Source organism: Neoarius graeffei, chromosome 3 (assembly GCF_027579695.1).
Source record: "Neoarius graeffei isolate fNeoGra1 chromosome 3, fNeoGra1.pri, whole genome shotgun sequence".
In the NCBI taxonomy this organism is placed as follows: Eukaryota; Metazoa; Chordata; class Actinopteri; order Siluriformes; family Ariidae; genus Neoarius; species Neoarius graeffei.
Window position 1 is genome coordinate 472,618 of NC_083571.1, and position 27,765 is coordinate 500,382.

Sequence of the window (27,765 nt, forward strand, 5' to 3'; positions counted from 1 at the left end):
TGTTGAGTGAGGTGTTGAGTGAGGAGTGTGTGTTGAGTGAGGTGTTGAGTGAGGAGTGTGTGTTGAGTGAGGTGTTGAGTGAGGAGTGTGTGTTGAGTGAGGTGTTGACTGAGGCGTTGAATGATGTGTTAAATGAGGAGTGTGTGTTGAGTGAGGTGCTGAGTGAGGAGTGTGTGTTGAGTGAGGTGTTGAGTGAGGAGTGTGTGTTGAGTGAGGTGTTGAGTGAGGCGTTGAATGATGTGTTAAATGAGGAGTGTGTGTTGAGTGAGGTGCTGAGTGAGGAGTGTGTGTTGAGTGAGGTGTTGAGTGAGGAGTGTGTGTTGAGTGAGGTGTTGAGTGAGGAGTGTGTGTTGAGTGAGGTGTTGAGTGAGGAGTGTGTGTTGAGTGAGGTGTTGAGTGAGGAGTGTGTGTTGAGCGAGGAGTGTGTGTTGAGTGAGGTGTTGAGTGAGGCGTTGAATGATGTGTTAAATGAGGAGTGTGTGTTGAGTGAGGTGCTGAGTGAGGAGTGTGTGTTGAGTGAGGTGTTGACTGAGGCGTTGAATGATGTGTTAAATGAGGAGTGTGTGTTGAGTGAGGTGCTGAGTGAGGAGTGTGTGTTGAGTGAGGTGTTGAGTGAGGAGTGTGTGTTGAGTGAGGTGTTGAGTGAGGCGTTGAATGATGTGTTAAATGAGGAGTGTGTGTTGAGTGAGGTGTTGAGTGAGGAGTGTGTGTTGAGTGAGGTGTTGAGTGAGGAGTGTGTGTTGAGTGAGGTGTTGAATGATGTGTTAAATGAGGAGTGTGTGTTGAGTGAGGTGCTGAGTGAGGAGTGTGTGTTGAGTGAGGTGTTGAGTGAGGAGTGTGTGTTGAGTGAGGTGTTGAGTGAGGAGTGTGTGTTGAGTGAGGTGTTGAGTGAGGAGTGTGTGTTGAGTGAGGTGTTGAGTGAGGAGTGTGTGTTGAGCGAGGAGTGTGTGTTGAGTGAGGTGTTGAGTGAGGCGTTGAATGATGTGTTAAATGAGGAGTGTGTGTTGAGTGAGGTGCTGAGTGAGGAGTGTGTGTTGAGTGAGGTGTTGACTGAGGCGTTGAATGATGTGTTAAATGAGGAGTGTGTGTTGAGTGAGGTGCTGAGTGAGGAGTGTGTGTTGAGTGAGGAGTGTGTGTTGAGTGAGGTGTTGAGTGAGGCGTTGAATGATGTGTTAAATGAGGAGTGTGTGTTGAGTGAGGTGTTGAGTGAGGAGTGTGTGTTGAGTGAGGTGTTGAGTGAGGAGTGTGTGTTGAGTGAGGTGTTGAGTGAGGCGTTGAATGATGTGTTAAATGAGGAGTGTGTGTTGAGTGAGGTGCTGAGTGAGGAGTGTGTGTTGAGTGAGGTGCTGAGTGAGGAGTGTGTGTTGAGTGAGGTGTTGAGTGAGGAGTGTGTGTTGAGTGAGGTGTTGAGTGAGGAGTGTGTGTTGAGTGAGGTGTTGAGTGAGGAGTGTGTGTTGAGCGAGGAGTGTGTGTTGAGTGAGGTGTTGAGTGAGGAGTGTGTGTTGAGTGAGGTGTTGAGTGAGGAGTGTGTGTTGAGTGAGGTGTTGAGTGAGGAGAGTGTGTTGAGTGAGGTGTTGAGTGAGGAGTGTGTGTTGAGTGAGGAGTGTGTGTTGAGTGAGGTGTTGAGTGAGGAGTGTGTGTTGAGTGAGGAGTGTGTGTTGAGTGAGGAGTGTGTGTTGAGTGAGGTGTTGAGTGAGGAGTGTGTGTTGAGTGAGGTGTTGAGTGAGGAGTGTGTTGAGAGGTGTTGAGTGAGGACTGTGTGTTGAGTGAGGTGTTGAGTGAGGAGTGTGTGTTGAGTGAGGTGTTGAGTGAGGAGTGTGTTGAGAGGTGTTGAGTGAGATGTTGAGTGAGGAGTGTGTTGAGAGGTGTTGAGTGAGGAGTGTGTTGAGAGGTGTTGAGTGAGGTGTTGAGTGAGGAGTGTGTGTTGAGTGAGGTGTTGAGTGAGGACTGTGTGTTGAGTGAGGTGTTGAGTGAGGAGTGTGTGTTGAGTGAGGTGTTGAGTGAGGAGTGTGTTGAGAGGTGTTGAGTGAGGTGTTGAGTGAGGAGTGTGTTGAGAGGTGTTGAGTGAGGTGTTGAGTGAGGAGTGTGTGTTGAGTGAGGTGTTGAGTGAGGAGTGTGTTGAGAGGTGTTGAGTGAGGTGTTGAGTGAGGTGTTGAGTGAGGACTGTGTGTTGAGTGAAGTGAGGAGTGTGTGTTGAGTGAGTGTACCTGATCGACTCTCGTCTGTTTTACGTCCTTCATTAATGAAGTCTTTATTTCCTGAATCATCTTCTCCCCACCATGAGGGCTGACCATACAGAGGAGTGGGACGACACACAGAGGCTTCTGTACACACACACACACACACACACACACACACACTGCTGAATTCACACAAACAGTAATAATATTAGCCAGCAAACCAATAAAATAATAATAATAATAATAATAATAATAATAATAATAATAATAATTCTAAGACACCTGTCTCCCTGTCTGTCTCTCTTACCTGTGAGACTCTTGCGTTCAGACCTGTCTGTCTTCGTCCTGTCGTCCTGCAGCTCTTTCTTCTTCAGCTCTGAGGATTTTAACTCCATCTGCAGCTGGCTGCTGTATTTCTCATGCTGAAATCGCAGGCAGCAGAAACACACCATCACACACACTGTCACACACCGTCACACACACACTGTCACACCCCATCACACCCCATCTCACACACCGGCACACCCCACCACATACCATCACATACCATCACACACACTGTCACACACACCGGCACACACACCGGCACACCCCATCACACCATCACATACCATCACACACCCTCACACACACACTGTCACACACCATCACACACACCATCACACACACCGGCACACCCCATCACACCATCACATACCATCACACACACTGTCACACACCATCACACACACCGTCACACCCCATCACATACCATCACACACACCTTCACACCATCACACACACCATGACACCATCACATACCATCACACACACCGGCACACCCCATCACACCATCACATACCATCACACACACCGGCACACCCCATCACACCATCACATACCATCACACACACCGTCACACCCCATCACACACACCGTCACACCCCATCACACACACCGTCACACCCCATCACACACACCGTCACATACCATCACACACACCTTCACACCATCACACACCTTCACACCATCACATACCATCACACACACCTTCACACACCATCACACCCCATCACACCCCATCACATACCATCACACACACCATCACATACCATCACACACACCTTCACACCATCACACACCTTCACACCATCACATACCATCACACACACCATCACACACCATCACACCCCATCACATACCATCACACACACCATCACATACCATCACACACACCTTCACACCATCACATACCATCACACACACTGTCACACCCCATCACACACACCGTCACACCCCATCACATACCATCACACCCCATCACATACCATCACACACACCATCACATACCATCACACACACCTTCACACCATCACACACCTTCACACCATCACATACCATCATATACTATCACACACACCATCACATACCATCACACACACCTTCACACCATCACACCATCACACACCATCACACACACCATCACATACCATCACACACACCTTCACACCATCACACACCTTCACACCATCACACCCCATCATATACTATCACACACACCATCACATACCATCACACACACCTTCACACCATCACACCATCACACACCATCACACACACTGTCACACCCCATCACACACACCATCACACCCCATCACATACCATCACACACCATCACACCCCATCACATACCATCACACACACCATCACATACCATCACACACACCTTCACACCATCACATACCATCACACACACCATCACACCATCATATACCATCACACACACCGGCAAACACCATCACACCATCACACACACCAGCACACCATCACATATCATCACACACACTGTCACACCCCATCACACACACCGTCACACCCCATCACACACACCATCACACACACCATCACACCCCATCACATACCATCACACACCATCACACCCCATCACATACCATCACACACACCATCACATACCATCACACACACCATCACATACCATCACACACACCTTCACACCATCACATACCATCACACACACCATGACACCATCACATACCATCACACACACTGTCACACCCCATCACACACACCGTCACACCCCATCACACACACCATCACACACCATCACACCCCATCACATACCATCACACACACCATCACATACCATCACACACACCTTCACACCATCACATACCATCACACACACCTTCACATACCATCACACACACCATCACACCATCATATACCATCACACACACCGGCAAACCCCATCACACCATCACACACACCAGCACACCATCACATACCATCACACACACTGTCACCCCCCATCACACACACCAGCACACCATCACATACCATCACACACACTGTCACACCCCATCACACACACCGTCACACCCCATCACACACACCATCACACACACCATCACACCCCATCACATACCATCACACACCATCACACACCATCACATACCATCACACACCATCACACACACCTTCACACCATCACATACCATAACACACACCTTCACACCATCACATACCATCACACACACCATGACACCATCACATACCATCACACACACCGGCACACCCCATCACATACCATCACACACACTGTCACACCCCATCACACACACCGTCACACCCCATCACACACACCGTCACACCCCATCACACCCCATCACACACCATCACACACCATCACACACACGATCACATACCATCAACACACCATCACACCATCATATACCATCACACACACCATCACACCCCATCACACACACCGGCACACCCCATCACACCCCATCACATACCATCACACACACCATCACATACCATCACACACACCTTCACACTATCACACCCCATCACACCATCACATACCATCACACACACTGTCACATCCCATCACACACACCGTCACACCCCATCACATACCATCACACACCATCACACACCATCACACACACGATCACATACCATCACACATACCTTCACACCATCACATACCATCACACACACCATCACACCATCATATACCATCACACACACCGTCACACCCCATCACATACCATCACACACACCATCACATACCATCACACCATCACATACCATCACACACACCTTCACACCATCACATACCATCACACACACCATGACACCATCACATACCATCACACACACCGGCACACCCCATCACACCATCACATACCATCACACACCCTGTCACACCCCGTCACACCCCATCACACACACCGTCACACCCCATCACACACACCATCACACCTCATCACATACCATCACACCCCATCACATACCATTACACACACCATCACATACCATCACACACACCTTCACACCATCACATACCATCACACACACCTTCACACCATCACATACCATCACACACACCATGACACCATCACATACCATCACACACACCGGCACACCCCATCACACCATCACATACCATCACACACACTGTCACACCCCATCACACACACCGTCACACCCCATCACACACACCGTCACACCCCATCACACCCCATCACACACCATCACATACCATCACACACACGATCACATACCATCACACACACCTTCACACCATCACATACCATCACACACACCTTCACACCATCAAATACCATCACACACACCATCACACACCATCACACCCCATAACATACCATCACACACACCATCACATACCATCACACACACCTTCACACCATCACATACCATCACACACACCTTCACATACCATCACACACACCATCACACCATCATATACCATCACACACACCGGCAAACCCCATCACACCATCACACACACCAGCACACCATCACATACCATCACACACACTGTCACACCCCATCACGCACACCATCACATACCATCACACACACTGTCACACCCCATCACACACACCGTCACACCCCATCACACACACCATCACACACACCATCACACCCCATCACATACCATCACACACCATCACATACCATCACACACCATCACACACACCTTCACACCATCACATACCATAACACACACCTTCACACCATCACATACCATCACACACACCATGACACCATCACATACCATCACACACACCGGCACACCCCATCACATACCATCACACACACTGTCACACCCCATCACACACACCGTCACACCCCATCACACACACCGTCACACACCATCACACACACGATCACATACCATCAACACACCATCACACCATCATATACCATCACACACACCATCACACCCCATCACACACACCGGCACACCCCATCACACCCCATCACATACCATCACACACACCATCACATACCATCACACACACCTTCACACTATCACACCCCATCACACCATCACATACCATCACACACACTGTCACATCCCATCACACACACCGTCACACCCCATCACATACCATCACACACCATCACACACCATCACACACACGATCACATACCATCACACCATCACATACCATCACACACACCATCACACCATCATATACCATCACACACACCGTCACACCCCATCACACACACCATCACACACACCATCACACCCCATCACATACCATCACATACCATCACACACACCATCACATACCATCACACCATCACATACCATCACACACACCTTCACACCATCACATACCATCACACACACCATGACACCATCACATACCATCACACACACCGGCACACCCCATCACACCATCACATACCATCACACACCCTGTCACACCCCGTCACACCCCATCACACACACCGTCACACCCCATCACACACACCATCACATACCATCACACCATCACATACCATCACACACACCATCACACCATCATATACCATCACACACACCGTCACACCCCATCACACACACCATCACACCTCATCACATACCATCACACCCCATTACACACACCATCACATACCATCACACACACCTTCACACCATCACATACCATCACACACACCATGACACCATCACATACCATCACACACACCGGCACACCCCATCACACCATCACATACCATCACACACACTGTCACACCCCATCACACACACCGTCACACCCCATCACACACACCGTCACACCCCATCACACCCCATCACATACCATCACACACACGATCACATACCATCACACACACCTTCACACCATCACATACCATCACACACACCTTCACACCATCACATACCATCACACACACCATCACACACCATCACACCCCATCACATACCATCACACACACCATCACATACCATCACACACACCTTCACATACCATCACACACACCATCACACCATCATATACCATCACACACACCGGCAAACCCCATCACACCATCACACACACCAGCACACCATCACATACCATCACACACACTGTCACACCCCATCACACACACCAGCACACCATCACATACCATCACACACACTGTCACACCCCATCACACACACCGTCACACCCCATCACACACACCATCACACACACCATCACACCCCATCACATACCATCACACACCATCACACACCATCACATACCATCACACACCATCACACACACCTTCACACCATCACATACCATAACACACACCTTCACACCATCACATACCATCACACACACCATGACACCATCACATACCATCACACACACCGGCACACCCCATCACATACCATCACACACACTGTCACACCCCATCACACACACCGTCACACCCCATCACACACACCGTCACACACCATCACACACACGATCACATACCATCAACACACCATCACACCATCATATACCATCACACACACCATCACACCCCATCACACACACCGGCACACCCCATCACACCCCATCACATACCATCACACACACCATCACATACCATCACACACACCTTCACACTATCACACCCCATCACACCATCACATACCATCACACACACTGTCACATCCCATCACACACACCGTCACACCCCATCACATACCATCACACACCATCACACACCATCACACACACGATCACATACCATCACACATACCTTCACACCATCACATACCATCACACACACCATCACACCATCATATACCATCACACACACCGTCACACCCCATCACACACACCATCACACACACCATCACACCCCATCACATACCATCACACACCATCACATACCATCACACACACCATCACATACCATCACACCATCACATACCATCACACACACCTTCACACCATCACATACCATCACACACACCATGACACCATCACATACCATCACACACACCGGCACACCCCATCACACCATCACATACCATCACACACCCTGTCACACCCCGTCACACCCCATCACACACACCGTCACACCCCATCACACACACCATCACACACCATCACACACCATCACACCATCACATACCATCACACACACCATCACACCATCATATACCATCACACACACCGTCACACCCCATCACACACACCATCACACCTCATCACATACCATCACACCCCATCACATACCATTACACACACCATCACATACCATCACACACACCTTCACACCATCACATACCATCACACACACCATGACACCATCACATACCATCACACACACCGGCACACCCCATCACACCATCACATACCATCACACACACTGTCACACCCCATCACACACACCGTCACACCCCATCACACACACCGTCACACCCCATCACACCCCATCACACACCATCACATACCATCACACACACGATCACATACCATCACACACACCTTCACACCATCACATACCATCACACACACCATCACACACCATCACACCCCATCACATACCATCACACACACCATCACACACACCTTCACACCATCACATACCATCACACACACCTTCACATACCATCACACACACCATCACACCATCATATACCATCACACACACCGGCAAACCCCATCACACCATCACACACACCAGCACACCATCACATACCATCACACACACTGTCACACCCCATCACACACACCAGCACACCATCACATACCATCACACACACTGTCACACCCCATCACACACACCGTCACACCCCATCACACACACCATCACACACACCATCACACCCCATCACATACCATCACACACCATCACACACCATCACATACCATCACACACCATCACACACACCTTCACACCATCACATACCATAACACACACCTTCACACCATCACATACCATCACACACACCATGACACCATCACATACCATCACACACACCGGCACACCCCATCACATACCATCACACACACTGTCACACCCCATCACACACACCGTCACACCCCATCACACACACCGTCACACACCATCACACACACGATCACATACCATCAACACACCATCACACCATCATATACCATCACACACACCATCACACCCCATCACACACACCGGCACACCCCATCACACCCCATCACATACCATCACACACACCATCACATACCATCACACACACCTTCACACTATCACACCCCATCACACCATCACATACCATCACACACACTGTCACATCCCATCACACACACCGTCACACCCCATCACATACCATCACACACCATCACACACCATCACACACACGATCACATACCATCACACATACCTTCACACCATCACATACCATCACACACACCATCACACCATCATATACCATCACACACACCGTCACACCCCATCACACACACCATCACACACACCATCACACCCCATCACATACCATCACACACCATCACATACCATCACACACACCATCACATACCATCACACCATGACATACCATCACACACACCTTCACACCATCACATACCATCACACACACCATGACACCATCACATACCATCACACACACCGGCACACCCCATCACACCATCACATACCATCACACACCCTGTCACACCCCGTCACACCCCATCACACACACCGTCACACCCCATCACACACACCATCACACACCATCACACACCATCACACCATCACATACCATCACACACACCATCACACCATCATATACCATCACACACACCGTCACACCCCATCACACACACCATCACACCTCATCACATACCATCACACCCCATCACATACCATTACACACACCATCACATACCATCACACACACCTTCACACCATCACATACCATCACACACACCTTCACACCATCACATACCATCACACACACCATGACACCATCACATACCATCACACACACCGGCACACCCCATCACACCATCACATACCATCACACACACTGTCACACCCCATCACACACACCGTCACACCCCATCACACACACCGTCACACCCCATCACACCCCATCACACACCATCACATACCATCACACACACGATCACATACCATCACACACACCTTCACACCATCACATACCATCACACACACCTTCACACCATCACATACCATCACACACACCTTCACACCATCACATACCATCACACACACCATCACACCATCATATACCATCACACACCGTCACACCCCATCACACACACCGGCACACCCCATCACACCATCACATACCATCACACACACCGACACACCCCATCACACCATCACACCCCATCACACACACCGTCACACCTCATCACACCCCATCACACACCATCACATACCATCACACACACGATCACATACCATCACACACACCTTCACACCATCACATACCATCACACACACCTTCACACCATCACATACCATCACACACACCATCACACCATCACATACCATCACACACACTGTCACACCCCATCACACACACCGGCACACTCCATCACACACACCGTCACACCCCATCACACACACCATCACACACACCATCACACCCCATCACACCCCATTACATACCATCACACACACCATCACATACCATCACACACACCTTCACACCATCACATACCATCACACACACCATCATATACCATCACACACACCGTCACACCCCATCACACACACCGGCACACCCCATCACACCATCACATACCATCACACACACCGGCACACCCCATCACACCATCACACCCCATCACACACACCGGCACACCCCATCACACCATCACATACCATCACACACACCGGCACACCCCATCACACCATCACACACCATCACACACACCGGCACACACCATCACATACCATCACACACACCTTCACACCATCACACACACCTTCACACCATCACATACCATCACACACACCATCATATACCATCACACACACCGTCACACCCCATCACACACACCGGCACACCCCATCACACCATCACATACCATCACACACACCGGCACACCCCATCACACCATCACACACCATCACACACACCGGCACACACCATCACATACCATCACACACACCTTCACACCATCACATACCATCACACACACCTTCACACCATCACATACCATCACACACACCATCATATACCATCACACACACCGTCACACCCCATCACACACACCGGCACACCCCATCACACCATCACACACCATCACACACACCGGCACACCCCATCACACCATCACACACACTGTCACACCCCATCACACACACCGTCACACCCCATCACACACACCATCACATACCATCACACACACCTTCACACCATCACATACCATCACACACACCTTCACACCATCACATACCATCACACACACCATCACACCATCATATACCATCACACACACCTTCACACCATCACATACCATCACACACACCATCACACCATCATATACCATCACACACACCGTCACACCCCATCACACACACTGGCACACCCCATCACACCATCACATACCATCACACACACCGACACACCCCATCACACCATCACACACCATCACACACACCGGCACACCCCATCACATACCATCACACACACTGTCACACCCCATCACACACCCCATCACACACACCATCACACCCCATCACACCCCATCACACACACCATCACATACCATCACACACACCATCAGATACCATCACACACACCTTCACACCATCACATACCATCACACACACCATCACACCATCATATACCATCACACACACCGGCACACCCCATCACACACACCGACACACCCCATCACACCATCACATACCATCACACACACCGGCACACCCCACCACACCATCACATACCATCACACACACCGGCACACCCCATCACATACCATCACACACACTGTCACACCCCATCACACACACTGTCACACACCTATACACCGTCACACACACCGTCACACACAAAGTCACACACCGTCACGTACCATCACACACACCGTCACACCCCATCACATACCATCACACACACGTCATACATCATCACACACACGTCATACACCATCACACACACACTGTCACTCCCCATCACATATACCGTCACACGTAAATAGCGTCAAACAAAATTGTTAGCGTTCAAATTAGCGTGGAAGGAGAGCTTCCTGAAGTACAGAAAAGCTCTTACTGCTGCGAGATCAACATATCTCTCTGTTCTAATTGAAAATAACAAAAATAATCCTAGTTTCTGATTTAATACTGTAGCAAAATTAACCAGGAATAAGTCCACTATAGACACATGCACACCTGCAGTATGGAGTAGCAACGAGTTCGTGAATTTTTTTAATGACAAAATTGAAAATATCCGACAAAAAATTCAAGCTACTAATTTAAGGTCAGACAATGTAAGTGACCCTGTAGTTAACAATATAACTGTATCAGATCAGCAGTTAGAATGTTTTACTCCCCTTAGAGAAACTGAATTACTTTCATTAATCTCGGCATCAAAAACCTCAACTTGTGTACTAGATCCCTTACCTACACGTCTATTCAAACAGATAATACCTGAAGTAACTGAACCGCTTCTAAAAATAATAAATTCTTCTCTCACGATCGGCTATGTACCCAAATCCTTTAAACTAGCAGTTATCAAACCCCTGATTAAAAAACCTGACCTTGATCCCTGTCAGCTGCCCAATTATCGGCCAATATCAAACCTCCCCTTTATCTCCAAGATCCTTGAAAAAGCTGTGGCACAGCAGTTATGCTCATATTTACATAGGAATAACATCCATGAAATGTATCAGTCAGGATTTAGACCTCATCATAGCACAGAGACAGCTCTGGTTAAAGTAGTAAACGACCTGCTGTTGGCGTCTGATCAGGGCTGTGTCTCGCTGCTTGTGTTGCTTGACCTTAGTGCAGCATTTGATACCATTGATCATTCCATTCTTCTGGATAGACTAGAAAATGTTGTGGGAGTTAAGGGAATGGCCCTCTCCTCGCTCAGCTCTTATTTAACTGATCACTATCAGTATGTTGATGTAAATGGTGATTTTTCTAGACATACTGAGGTAAAGTTTGGTGTTCCACAAGGTTCTGTCTTGGGTCCACTGCTTTTTTCTTTATATATGTTACCTCTGGGTGATATTATTCGTAAACATTGTATTAGTTTCCACTGTTATGCTGATGACACACAGTTGTATGTCTCTGCAAAACCTGATGAGAGACACCAGCTTAATAGAATTGAGGAATGTGTAAAGGACGTTAGACACTGGATGCTTATTAACTTCCTTCTGCTTAACTCTGACAAGACTGAAGTACTTGTACTCGGACCACATGCAGCTAGAAGTAAGTTTTCTGATTCCACAGTAACTCTGGATGGCCTTTCTGTTTCTTCACGTGCAGCAGTAAAAGACCTCGGAGTGATTATTGACCCCAGTCTTTCATTCGAAACTCACACTGATAACATCACCCGGATAGCTTTCTTTCATCTCAGAAATATTGCTAAGGTAAGAAATTTAATGTCACTACATGACGCGGAAAAACTAGTTCATGCTTTCGTTCCCTCCAGGTTGGATTATTGTAATGCCTTACTGTCTGGATGTTCCAATAAGTGCATAAACAAGCTCCAGTTAGTTCAAAATGCAGCAGCAAGAGTCCTTACTAGAACTAGAAAATATGACCCCATCACCCCTGTCTTATCCACACTGCATTGGCTCCCAATCAAATTTTGTATTGATTATAAAATACTAATATTGACCTTTAAAGCACTGAATGGTCTCGCACCACAGTACCTGAGTGAACTTCTGGTCCTTTATGACCTGCCACGCCTACTTAGATCAAAAGGTGCAGGCTATCTGCTGGTACCTCGTATAGACCCTTTTCACGTGACGTCACGACAAACGCGGCCGCCATTTTGGACATGTACTACCAGTAGTTTACCACAGCCAGCATTGAGGAACGGCAGCAAAGAAAGTGTTTATTTTCAGCAAGACTTCCATCATGCCACTATATTGTTGTGCACCTGGATGTAGTAACCATCAACAAACAAGGCAAGGGTTATCATTTTATCGGATCCCAACGGAGAAGATGGATAGCGGCCATAAACAGGAAAGATTGGCAGCCCTCGGCATACCAGCGCTTGTGTAGTGACCACTTTGTTGGAGGTAAGACGAATAAAATTAGCCAGAAAAGGCATTACATTGCTGTTAACGTTCTGTGGCGGCGAGTGTGTAACCAAATAGGCTAAAATAACCCATTGTAACCTCTTTGTTCTTCTGTAGTAGCTATTAGCTAACGACATTAGCTAGCGTTGTGTTCCTTTGCTGTTGGTAGACTGTAGGACAGATCAGAGGCAGTGTCCTACAAACAGCGCTTAATTTGAGGGGGAGCAAGCCGGAGCGCGCTCCGGAACCTCGGGCGTTGGCTCCGGCAGCTATTTACACTGGATCCGGTGATCCGACACCTCTTTTGACTATGTAACAAAAAAAACCCCCAAATAATTAAATAAAAAAAATGCAAGTTTATTTAGTGTTAATGTCTGATTTTGATATCTGCCTTGTTGGTGATTTCTCTCATGAAACGACATCCACAAAATATCTGCAGATGAACTTAATTTGCAGTGTTATTACAAAACATGCCCAGAAGCGCAGCGCAGCGCCGCGCCGCGCCCCCCTCCCCCCCTCTTTTTTCCGCACCGGAGCCGCTCATCCTCTGCGCTCCGGGACCTCCCACTTTACAAATTAAGCACTGCCTACAAATAAGTGTTCAAAACAATAGGAGCATGTATTTGTCTCTTAAATCCAGGCCGTTCCCTGTAATCTGTAACACTGGGTTGGAGAAAGTAATGGCAAATAGTGAGTGCACAAACCATAGAAGGTAAACTGTACACAGCGCCAGGGCAGTGTGATGGTATGTCTACTTTTAGATTGTGTTAACTGATCAATGAACACACTCGTCACTCAACGAGTTTCACGTCTTTACGACGGATACTTAAATGTGTGTTAGGTATTATTGTTGCAGTCTAAGCAGTCATTGTAGCAGCTAGATGAGCGAGAACTGAAAGGGTCTGTGCCATAAACCGTTATTTCTGTACGGCGTTGCTAATGTGTCGTTACTGTTGTTATTTCTCCCTCTGCTCGCCCTGTAAATGCCCTACGTCGCTGGATAGCGAAGGTGTTTTCTGCATCTCGCTCCTTTTTCTTGTATGTTCTCCGTTTGTCGCCTTCCTCGCATTCAAACCAATTCGAGCCGAAGTCCGCTACATGTCCAAAATGGTGGTCGCGTTTACGAAGGTCACGTGACTGAAAAGGGTCTATAGTGAAGGCTACATCAGGGGGCGGAGCGTTTTCTTACAAAGCCCCACAGTTATGGAACAGCCTTCCAAGTAGTGTTCGGGAATCAGACACAGTCTCAGCGTTTAAGTCTCGGCTGAAAACATATCTGTTTATTCAAGCCTTGTGTTAATGGTGTTTATGAGGTAAAGGTGTAGATCTGGAGGATCCTCAGACAGAGTGTTTTGGTAAACTGGGATGTATGGATGCTGTCAGTCCCCACTCGCTTGCTCACTCGAGTTTGTTGACGGTGTAGTGGCTGCTGCTTTATGTCCCGGGGCTCCCTCATGCCTGTGTTACCTTCTGGCTCTCCCCTTTTAGTTATGCTGTCATAGTTAGTTGCTGGAGTCCCTGCTTGTACTCAGTGCAATATGTATACTGTTCCTACTTATTCAGGTGACATTGGGCATACCTAACAACCTGCGTTTTCTCTCCCCCCCCCCCAAAAAAAAAAAAAATCTGCCCCTCTGAGTTTCATGTCAATCCTGAGATCGAGATGCTGAACCTCTTCTGCTCCTCGGACCTGCCTGATCCATCCTGGTGCCCTGTGTCTGGTTGAAGTCTCATCACATCGCTCCTGTGGAGGACGGCCCCATGTGGACAGTTGAAAGTCACACCTGGAGGACGCTCTGGACTCTTACAGTAATGCTTTTATGGCTGAGGACTACAGTTGGCTTGCTAACTTTAGGACTGCAGTTGTCATGAACAGTTTTACACTCAAGTTTCCATCAATGAAGAGTTTATAACATCAACGAAACTGACTTCATGTTAAAACTGTTAATGTTATAGTCAGGCTGTCTGTTGTTGCCCAAATGAGGATGGGTTCCCTTTTGAGTCTGGTTCCTCTCGAGGTTTCTTCCTCATGTCGTCTGAGGGAGTTTTTCTTTGCCACCGTCGCCACAGGCTTCATCATTGGGGATAGATTAGGGATAAAATTAGCTCATGTCTTGGGTCATTCAGATTCTGTAAAGCTGCTTTGGGACAATGTTTATTGTTAAAAGCGCGATACAAATAAACTTGACTTGACTTGAACTGGCTCCGTCACACACCATCACACACCGTCAAAAAACCCACACATCTCACACTGTCACACACCATGTTACACCAACACTGCTGCACAACATCACACAACGTCACAGACTGTCTCACACCGTCTCAGTCTCACACCATCACACAGTCACACAATGTGCCAGATGTCACACACCTTCTCACATCGTCACACGTCACACACTGTCTCACACCGTCAAACACCATGACATACTGTGACACATCACAAACCATCTTGCACTCTCACATGATCTCACACTGTCTCACACTGTCATAAACCATGTCACACCCTGTTTCACACTGTACCACACAATCGCACCCTGTCTCACACTGTACCACACAATCGCACCCTGTCTCACACTGTACCACACAATCACACCCTGTCTCACACTGTACCACACAATCACACCCTGTCTCACACTGTACCACACAATCACACACTGTCTCACACTGTACCACACAATCACTCACTGTCTCACACTGTACCACACAATCACACACTGTCTCACACTGTACCACACAATCACACACTGTCTCACACTGTCATAAACCATGTCACACCCTGTCTCACACTGTAACACACAATCGCACCCTGTCTCACACTGTACCACACAATCACACCCTGTCTCACACTGTACCACACAATCACACCCTGTCTCACACTGTACCACACAATCACACACTATCTCACACTGTACCACACAATCGCACCCTGTCTCACACTGTACCACACAATCGCACCCTGTCTCACACTGTACCACACAATCGCACCCTGTCTCACACTGTACCACACAATCGCACCCTGTCTCACACTGTACCACACAATCTCACACTGTCTCACACTGTACCACACAATCACACCCTGTCTCACACTGTACCACACAATCACACCCTGTCTCACACTGTACCACACAATCACACACTGTCTCACACTGTACCACACAATCGCACACTGTCTCACACTGTACCACACAATCACACACTCTCACACTGTACCACACAATCACACCCTGTCTCACACTGTACCACACAATCGCACACTGTCTCACACTGTACCACACAATCGCACACTGTCTCACACTGTACCACACAATCACACACTCTCACACTGTACCACACAATCACACCCTGTCTCACACTGTACCACACAATCGCACCCTGTCTCACACTGTACCACACAATCGCACCCTGTCTCACACTGTACCACACAATCGCACCCTGTCTCACACTGTACCACACAATCACTCACTGTCTCACACTGTACCACACAATCACACCCTGTCTCACACTGTACCACACAATCACACACTGTCTCACACTGTACCACACAATCACTCACTGTCTCACACTGTACCACACAATCGCACGCTGTCTCACACTGTACCACACAATCGCACCCTGTCTCACACTGTACCACACAATCTCACACTGTCTCACACTGTACCACACAATCACTCACTGTCTCACACTGTACCACACAATCGCACACTGTCTCACACTGTACCACACAATCACACCCTGTCTCACACTGTACCACACAATCACACACTGTCTCACACTGTACCACACAATCACTCACTGTCTCACACTGTACCACACAATCGCACCCTGTCTCACACTGTACCACACAATCACTCACTGTCTCACACTGTACCACACAATCACACCCTGTCTCACACTGTACCACACAATCACACACTGTCTCACACTGTACCACACAATCACTCACTGTCTCACACTGTACCACACAATCGCACGCTGTCTCACACTGTACCACACAATCGCACCCTGTCTCACACTGTACCACACAATCTCACACTGTCTCACACTGTACCACACAATCACTCACTGTCTCACACTGTACCACACAATCGCACACTGTCTCACACTGTACCACACAATCACACCCTGTCTCACACTGTACCACACAATCACACACTGTCTCACACTGTACCACACAATCACTCACTGTCTCACACTGTACCACACAATCGCACGCTGTCTCACACTGTACCACACAATCGCACCCTGTCTCACACTGTACCACACAATCGCACCCTGTCTCACACTGTACCACACAATCACACCCTGTCTCACACTGTACCACACAATCACACACTGTCTCACACTGTACCACACAATCGCACACTGTCTCACACTGTACCACACAATCACACACTCTCACACTGTACCACACAATCACACCCTGTCTCACACTGTACCACACAATCGCACCCTGTCTCACACTGTACCACACAATCGCACCCTGTCTCACACTGTACCACACAATCGCACCCTGTCTCACACTGTACCACACAATCACTCACTGTCTCACACTGTACCACACAATCACACCCTGTCTCACACTGTACCACACAATCACACACTGTCTCACACTGTACCACACAATCACTCACTGTCTCACACTGTACCACACAATCGCACGCTGTCTCACACTGTACCACACAATCGCACCCTGTCTCACACTGTACCACACAATCACACACTCTCACACTGTACCACACAATCGCACCCTGTCTCACACTGTACCACACAATCGCACCCTGTCTCACACTGTACCACACAATCGCACCCTGTCTCACACTGTACCACACAATCGCACCCTGTCTCACACTGTACCACACAATCACACACTGTCTCACACTGTACCACACAATCACACACTGTCTCACACTGTACCACACAATCACACACTGTCTCACACTGTACCACACAATCGCACCCTGTCTCACACTGTACCACACAATCGCACCCTGTCTCACACTGTACCACACAATCGCACCCTGTCTCACACTGTACCACACAATCACACACTGTCTCACACTGTACCACACAATCGCACCCTGTCTCACACTGTACCACACAATCACACCCTGTCTCACACTGTACCACACAATCACACACTCTCACACTGTACCACACAATCACACCCTGTCTCACACTGTACCACACAATCGCACCCTGTCTCACACTGTACCACACAATCGCACCCTGTCTCACACTGTACCACACAATCGCACCCTGTCTCACACTGTACCACACAATCGCACCCTGTCTCACACTGTACCACACAATCGCACCCTGTCTCACACTGTACCACACAATCGCACCCTGTCTCACACTGTACCACACAATCGCACCCTGTCTCACACTGTACCACACAATCGCACCCTGTCTCACACTGTACCACACAATCACACACTGTCTCACACTGTACCACACAATCGCACCCTGTCTCACACTGTACCACACAATCGCACCCTGTCTCACACTGTACCACACAATCGCACCCTGTCTCACACTGTACCACACAATCGCACCCTGTCTCACACTGTACCACACAATCACACCCTGTCTCACACTGTACCACACAATCGCACCCTGTCTCACACTGTACCACACAATCGCACACTGTCTCACACTGTACCACACAATCGCACCCTGTCTCACACTGTACCACACAATCGCACCCTGTCTCACACTGTACCACACAATCACACACTGTCTCACACTGTACCACACAATCGCACCCTGTCTCACACTGTACCACACAATCGCACCCTGTCTCACACTGTACCACACAATCGCACCCTGTCTCACACTGTACCACACAATCACACACTGTCTCACACTGTACCACACAATCGCACCCTGTCTCACACTGTACCACACAATCACACCCTGTCTCACACTGTACCACACAATCACACACTGTCTCACACTGTACCACACAATCGCACCCTGTCTCACACTGTACCACACAATCACACACTGTCTCACACTGTACCACACAATCGCACCCTGTCTCACACTGTACCACACAATCGCACCCTGTCTCACACTGTACCACACAATCGCACCCTGTCTCACACTGTACCACACAATCGCACCCTGTCTCACACTGTACCACACAATCTCACACTGTCTCACACTGTACCACACAATCACACCCTGTCTCACACTGTACCACACAATCACACCCTGTCTCACACTGTACCACACAATCGCACCCTGTCTCACACTGTACCACACAATCACACACTGTCTCACACTGTACCACACAATCGCACCCTGTCTCACACTGTACCACACAATCGCACCCTGTCTCACACTGTACCACACAATCGCACCCTGTCTCACACTGTACCACACAATCGCACCCTGTCTCACACTGTACCACACAATCGCACCCTGTCTCACACTGTACCACACAATCGCACCCTGTCTCACACTGTACCACACAATCGCACCCTGTCTCACACTGTACCACACAATCACACACTGTCTCACACTGTACCACACAATCGCACCCTGTCTCACACTGTACCACACAATCACACACTCTCACACTGTACCACACAATCGCACCCTGTCTCACACTGTACCACACAATCGCACCCTGTCTCACACTGTACCACACAATCGCACCCTGTCTCACACTGTACCACACAATCGCACCCTGTCTCACACTGTACCACACAATCACTCACTGTCTCACACTGTACCACACAATCACACCCTGTCTCACACTGTACCACACAATCACACAGTCTCACACTGTACCACACAATCACTCACTGTCTCACACTGTACCACACAATCGCACCCTGTCTCACACTGTACCACACAATCGCACCCTGTCTCACACTGTACCACACAATCACACCCTGTCTCACACTGTACCACACAATCACACCCTGTCTCACACTGTACCACACAATCACACACTGTCTCACACTGTACCACACAAGCACTCACTGTCTCACACTGTACCACACAATCGCACCCTGTCTCACACTGTACCACACAATCGCACCCTGTCTCACACTGTACCACACAATCGCACCCTGTCTCACACTGTACCACACAATCGCACCCTGTCTCACACTGTACCACACAATCACACACTGTCTCACACTGTACCACACAATCACACACTGTCTCACACTGTACCACACAATCACACACTGTCTCACACTGTACCACACAATCGCACCCTGTCTCACACTGTACCACACAATCGCACCCTGTCTCACACTGTACCACACAATCGCACCCTGTCTCACACTGTACCACACAATCACACACTGTCTCACACTGTACCACACAATCGCACCGTCTCACACTGTACCACACAATCACACCCTGTCTCACACTGTACCACACAATCACACACTCTCACACTGTACCACACAATCGCACCCTGTCTCACACTGTACCACACAATCGCACCCTGTCTCACACTGTACCACACAATCGCACCCTGTCTCACACTGTACCACACAATCGCACCCTGTCTCACACTGTACCACACAATCGCACCCTGTCTCACACTGTACCACACAATCGCACCCTGTCTCACACTGTACCACACAATCGCACCCTGTCTCACACTGTACCACACAATCGCACCCTGTCTCACACTGTACCACACAATCGCACCCTGTCTCACACTGTACCACACAATCGCACCCTGTCTCACACTGTACCACACAATCGCACACTGTCTCACACTGTACCACACAATCACACACTGTCTCACACTGTACCACACAATCACACACTGTCTCACACTGTACCACACAATCGCACCCTGTCTCACACTGTACCACACAATCGCACCCTGTCTCACACTGTACCACACAATCGCACCCTGTCTCACACTGTACCACACAATCACACACTGTCTCACACTGTACCACACAATCACACCCTGTCTCACACTGTACCACACAATCACACACTCTCACACTGTACCACACAATCGCACCCTGTCTCACACTGTACCACACAATCGCACCCTGTCTCACACTGTACCACACAATCGCACCCTGTCTCACACTGTACCACACAATCACACCCTGTCTCACACTGCACCACACAATCACACACTGTCTCACACTGTACCACACAATCACACACTGTTGTAACAGACCGCGTTCAGCGGCAGGTCGAAGGCAAGGAAGGACGGACAAGGACTGGCTCCAACTCACTTTTATTCTGGTGAAACAGAAAATAATACAATGCAGCTGCTGTACATTTGTAGATCTGTAACCTCCAGCGTAGACAACTCTTTCTAGCTGGCTTGTGATCGTATAGTGATTAACTTTAAGAATTATCAAAGTGAGACACGGAGCCATTTTCTTTTTACACACGCAACAAGTGCAAACATTCTACGATAACATTCCCTCATTAAACAGCGGGACATTCCATTACAACATTCCATTGTTGGGTAAATGAACAGGACAAGAACTACTTTGAAATGATCCACACTAAACATCAACAGTACTTAATATTTGATTCCTTAAAGTTACAGGGAGAATTGAATCAGACAAGCAACGAGACAAAATACACCTCAGTTTTCTGCATTTCAATTACGTTTCTGAGACATAAAAGTAATGACAACGCCTACCTGGTGAAACAGAAAATAATACAATGCAGCTGCTGTACATTTGTAGATCTGTAACCTACACGGAATGATTGAGATAGTTAGCTTACTGTCCACGGTCAACAACAAAGAATACAAGTGTGCTCTGACTAGCAGCGAACCGACTAGCAAGTTCATAACGTGGTCAGAAATGATCATTCCAAAATAACATTACAATTTTAATGCACAATCGTTTGCAACTCCATGACCGTGTAGCAGTATTACTCAAAACAACATTTTTAATTGCAAACCTTAGTATGCACACATTTATAATATTACAATTATGGATATACACGGAGCATTATACCACTGAACTTACCTCCAGCGTAGACAACTCTTTCTAGCTGGAGTAAGCATCGTGTGCAAAAACCCAACCTACTGCAGCTGCAAGAATACACCACCAGGTGGCTCCAAACTCGTATAAATCACAGAACCAAATATTTTTAGTGAAATTCACCAAGGACATTTCCAACTCTGTTACACCCACCCCCACTGAATTTTGCTAAAATATTAAATATCACAAGAAAAGAAAAAAAATAAATAAAAAAATAACATGGTCACACAAATAATCCGACTCAAAAGTATCCTGTAAAGGATGAGATGGAAGGAGAGTATTGCCAATCTCACTACCAACCTCCGGAGGCAGGGTGCCGTCTACACCCCACACAGTCCATGTTTAACACATATCCAACAATTCAGTACTTCAGGGTTGACTCACTTCTGCTAAACCAATACCATTGGGATGTGACATAAAAGGGACAAAGATATGGGTATCTGTGTGCTGTAATGTTAGTGCAAGAACTAGAACATGGACTGAGAGAAATTTTCAAGAAGTTGACTGACATCACTAACAACATCCTGTTTGGACATCTGATATAACAGACGGCTAACTGGTTTCACTATCCGTCCTACACGAGTCCTAACTGTATGTACAGTGCTAGGCTCAGGGGAGGTGGGGAGCACACTGCAAGTGTCATCAGTGTGGACTCCAGTGAGTGTGTGTGTGTCCTGGGTGTCAGTTGAAGAGGTGTGTAAGCAACTGTGTGTGAAACTCCGCTCTGTGTGTGTGTCTGTATGTAGGTTGCCTATATGCCTGGACTCACTCATACTCGGGGCGTCTTCAGGTGGACCGTGTTCTAAATGGCCATCCACATTCACTGTTGTCAGGTTGTCAACCCACTCTTGAGTCCTGCTACTAGCAGCGTTGTCTCCCACAATAGACTTCACTCCATCCACTTCACTGGACTCCACCCCACAGGAAGACATGAAGGTGCAACTGGAGGCACTATCCACTTCAATAGGCAAGAAGTTAACAGGCATCAATAGGTTGCGATGCACAACTCTCACTTGTCCTGTCTCAGGATGCCGGATCTGATAGGTGTGTGTGGAGGTGTTGATGTCTATGACAGTGTAAATTGTGGACTCCCATCTGTCAGCTGTCTTTCGTTTCCCTCTCTCTCGCTTGTTTGAGACCAGGACTCTGTCGCCAACAGCAATCTGCTTCCCTTTTGCTCGTCGGTTGTAAAGCTCAGCCTGGCGATTTTGCTCCTTATTGACATGGTCCTGAGCGATAGCCATAGCCTCTTGAAGATCTCTAGTTAGGGACACTACATAGTGATCGTAACTACTGATTTCTGGATCTCGCAGGACATTCTTGAAAAGGATGTCAACAGGCAGGCGTGGAACTCTACCATACATGAGGAAGAAGGGGGCGTAGCCTGTGGTCTCATGCACTGTACAGTTATACATGAAAGTGAGAGTCTGAAGGTGTCGGGGCCAGTTCTGCTTAGCCTCAGGCGAGAGTGCACGGATCATGTTGCCCAGTGTCCTGTTGAAGCGCTCCACACTACCGTTTCCCATTGGATGGTACGGTGTGGTCCGAGACTTTCGTACGCCGGCAACCTTCAGCAGTTCACTGATCAGTTGGCTCTCGAATGAAGCACCCTGGTCTGAGTGGATTCTCTCCGGAAATCCAAAGATGCAGAAGTACTTTTCCCAGAGTTGCTTTGCCACTTGTTTGGCTGACTGATCTCGGCATGGAAAGGCTTGTGCTAGCCTGGTGAAGTGGTCTGTGACCACCAGTACATCAACAGACTTGTTGTTAGAGTCCTCTGCAGACCAAAAGTCAATGCACACTATTTCTAGAGGTGCAGAGGTCTTAATACTCTCAAGAGGTGCCCTTCCATCAGGATCAGCTGACTTACTGATGACGCACCTCGGGCACTGGCGGACGTACTCCTTCACATCCTGGTCTATATGGGGCCAAAAGAATCTCTGGCGAGCCAGGCTCAGGCTCCTAAACTGCCCCTGATGGCCAGCGTTGTCGTGGATACCCTTCAGCACCTCAGATCGGAATGAGTCAGGAACGATAAACTGGAACCTCTTCCTCCCGGACAGCTGGTCTTTAGACACTCTGTAGAGGACCCCGTTACAAGTAGTCAGTTTCTCCCAGTGCTTCAGGTATCTGATCACCATGACAGACTCCATGGCCTTCTCCCTCCTGGAGGGACGTCGGCCACGTTCCACAAAGTACAACACTCTGGAGAGGACAGGATCACTCAACTGCCCCTCACGCAGCTCTCTCTCTGAGAACGCAGGCAGGGAGTCTTCGTCAGGTGGAACCAGCTGTGGGAGTTGCTGGAGGGCATTGACAGCTCGCACTCTGGCACTGGACTCCCATAGACTGTGCGTCTCAAGGATGGCTGAGACCTCCTCTCTGGAAAGTGGTTGTATCTTGGCACACCCAGACGCACAAGACTCTTCCTCTCTCACACTGCCAAAGTCCATTTGTGTGACATTTGACTGCCTGAAGGCCTCTTGGACAGAATCAGAGGAGACAGGCACTGCCCTCGAGAGGAGTTCACTGTAGCGATGTCGCAGTAACTGTTGTCCAACAGCTGAACCCACAAACGGTCGACGACTCAGTGCATCAGCTACAGTGTTCTTTGAGCCAGGGATGTATTTGATATCAAACGTGTAAGCGGCCAACTTTGCCACCCACCGTTGCTCGCAGGCATCTAGACGTGGTTTGGTCATTATGTGCGTGAGGGGGTTGTTATCAGTCCAAACAGTGAATGTATGTCCCTTGAGCCAATGGCTGAACTTGTCACACACAGACCACTTTAATGCAAGGAATTCGAGACGATGAGCGGGGTACTTCCTCTGGGCTCGTGAAAGAGACTTACTGGCAAAAGCCACTGGTCGTGCCACACTGTCACCTTCTTGGATCTGAGATAGCACTGCTCCTAAGCCATCCAGCGAAGCATCAGTGGACAGTACGAAAGGGCGTGTGAAGTCTGGGTGGGCCAAGACAACAGAAGTCACCAAGGCTGTTTTCAAGTCCTCAAAAGCCCGTTGGTGGTCTGGTGTCCAATCATACGGTGTTAACTTCCTGAATTGAGCAGGGCGCCTTGTGCATGGTCTGCCCTTCCGCTTCTGGCCAGCCAGGAGGTCGAAAAGGGGTTTTGCTATGGTGGAGTAATTGGGCACGAAGTGCTGGTAGTAGTTCACCATGCCCAAGAAGGATCTGACACGGGACTGAGACGGAGTTGCATTGTCAGGCTCCATCAAATCTGCAGCGGTCATTTTGTTTACAGTCTCCACTTTTGCAGGATCTGTAGACACACCAGACTCATCTATGATGTGCCCCAGAAATTTTACAGATCTCCTGAGCAGCCAGCACTTTTTCGGGGCCAACTTCAAGTTATGCAGGCGGAGGCGACTGAACACCAGCTCCAGTCTCTCAAGAGCCAATGCCTCTGTCGGGGCAAAGACCAGTAAGTCATCTAAGTAGCACAGCAAGCTAAGAAAGTTCTGGTCACCGAATATGCTGGTCATCATCCTCATGAAGCTGGCAGGGCTGTTACAGAGGCCCTGAGGAAGTCGGTTATACTCGTATAGGCCCATTGGTGTCGTGAACGCAGAATATTTACGGTCTTCTTCATGCAATGGCATATTGTAAAAGCCAGATGTGAGATCCATCGTACTGAAGAATGCATTCCCACCGAGGGCAGCCAAGCAATCGGCCTGATGTGGAAGGGGGTGTGCGTCTTTCACTGTACGTTTGTTGAGCCATCTGAAGTCCGTGCACACCCGCAGGTCACCGTTTTTCTTCCACACAAGGACAAGAGGCGAGGCAAACTCACTTGCAGACTTCCTTATTATTTCCTTTTCCTCCATCTCGTTGAGGACCTGGCGGAGCTTTTGATATTCAGCAGGAGGAACACGCCGGTAGGGAAGACGGAACGGTCTATCGTCAGTAAGGCGAATACGGTGCACAAACCCCTTGGCCTCGCCACAGTCCAGATGATGGCGGGAGAAGACATCCTCATATCTCATCACAAGTTCAGCCAGCTTCATACGCCATTCTGCAGACACGTCACATGACTCAATGTCCAGGTCACTCAGGCCGATA

General features: G+C 48.6%; 1 protein-coding gene across 1 annotated transcript in view; it reads right to left on the minus strand.

Annotated features, from left to right (window-relative positions):
• cep170bb (centrosomal protein 170Bb) overlaps positions 1–27,765 on the minus strand; it is a 63,607-nt gene that overhangs the window by 24,390 nt on the left and 11,452 nt on the right. Inside the window, exons 5-6 of the mRNA XM_060915741.1 lie at positions 2,488–2,602; positions 2,208–2,324 (exon numbers count right to left, since the gene is read on the minus strand). Of these exons, the coding sequence (XP_060771724.1) occupies positions 2,208–2,324; positions 2,488–2,602 (232 nt within the window). The remainder of the gene's footprint in view (positions 1–2,207; positions 2,325–2,487; positions 2,603–27,765) is intronic.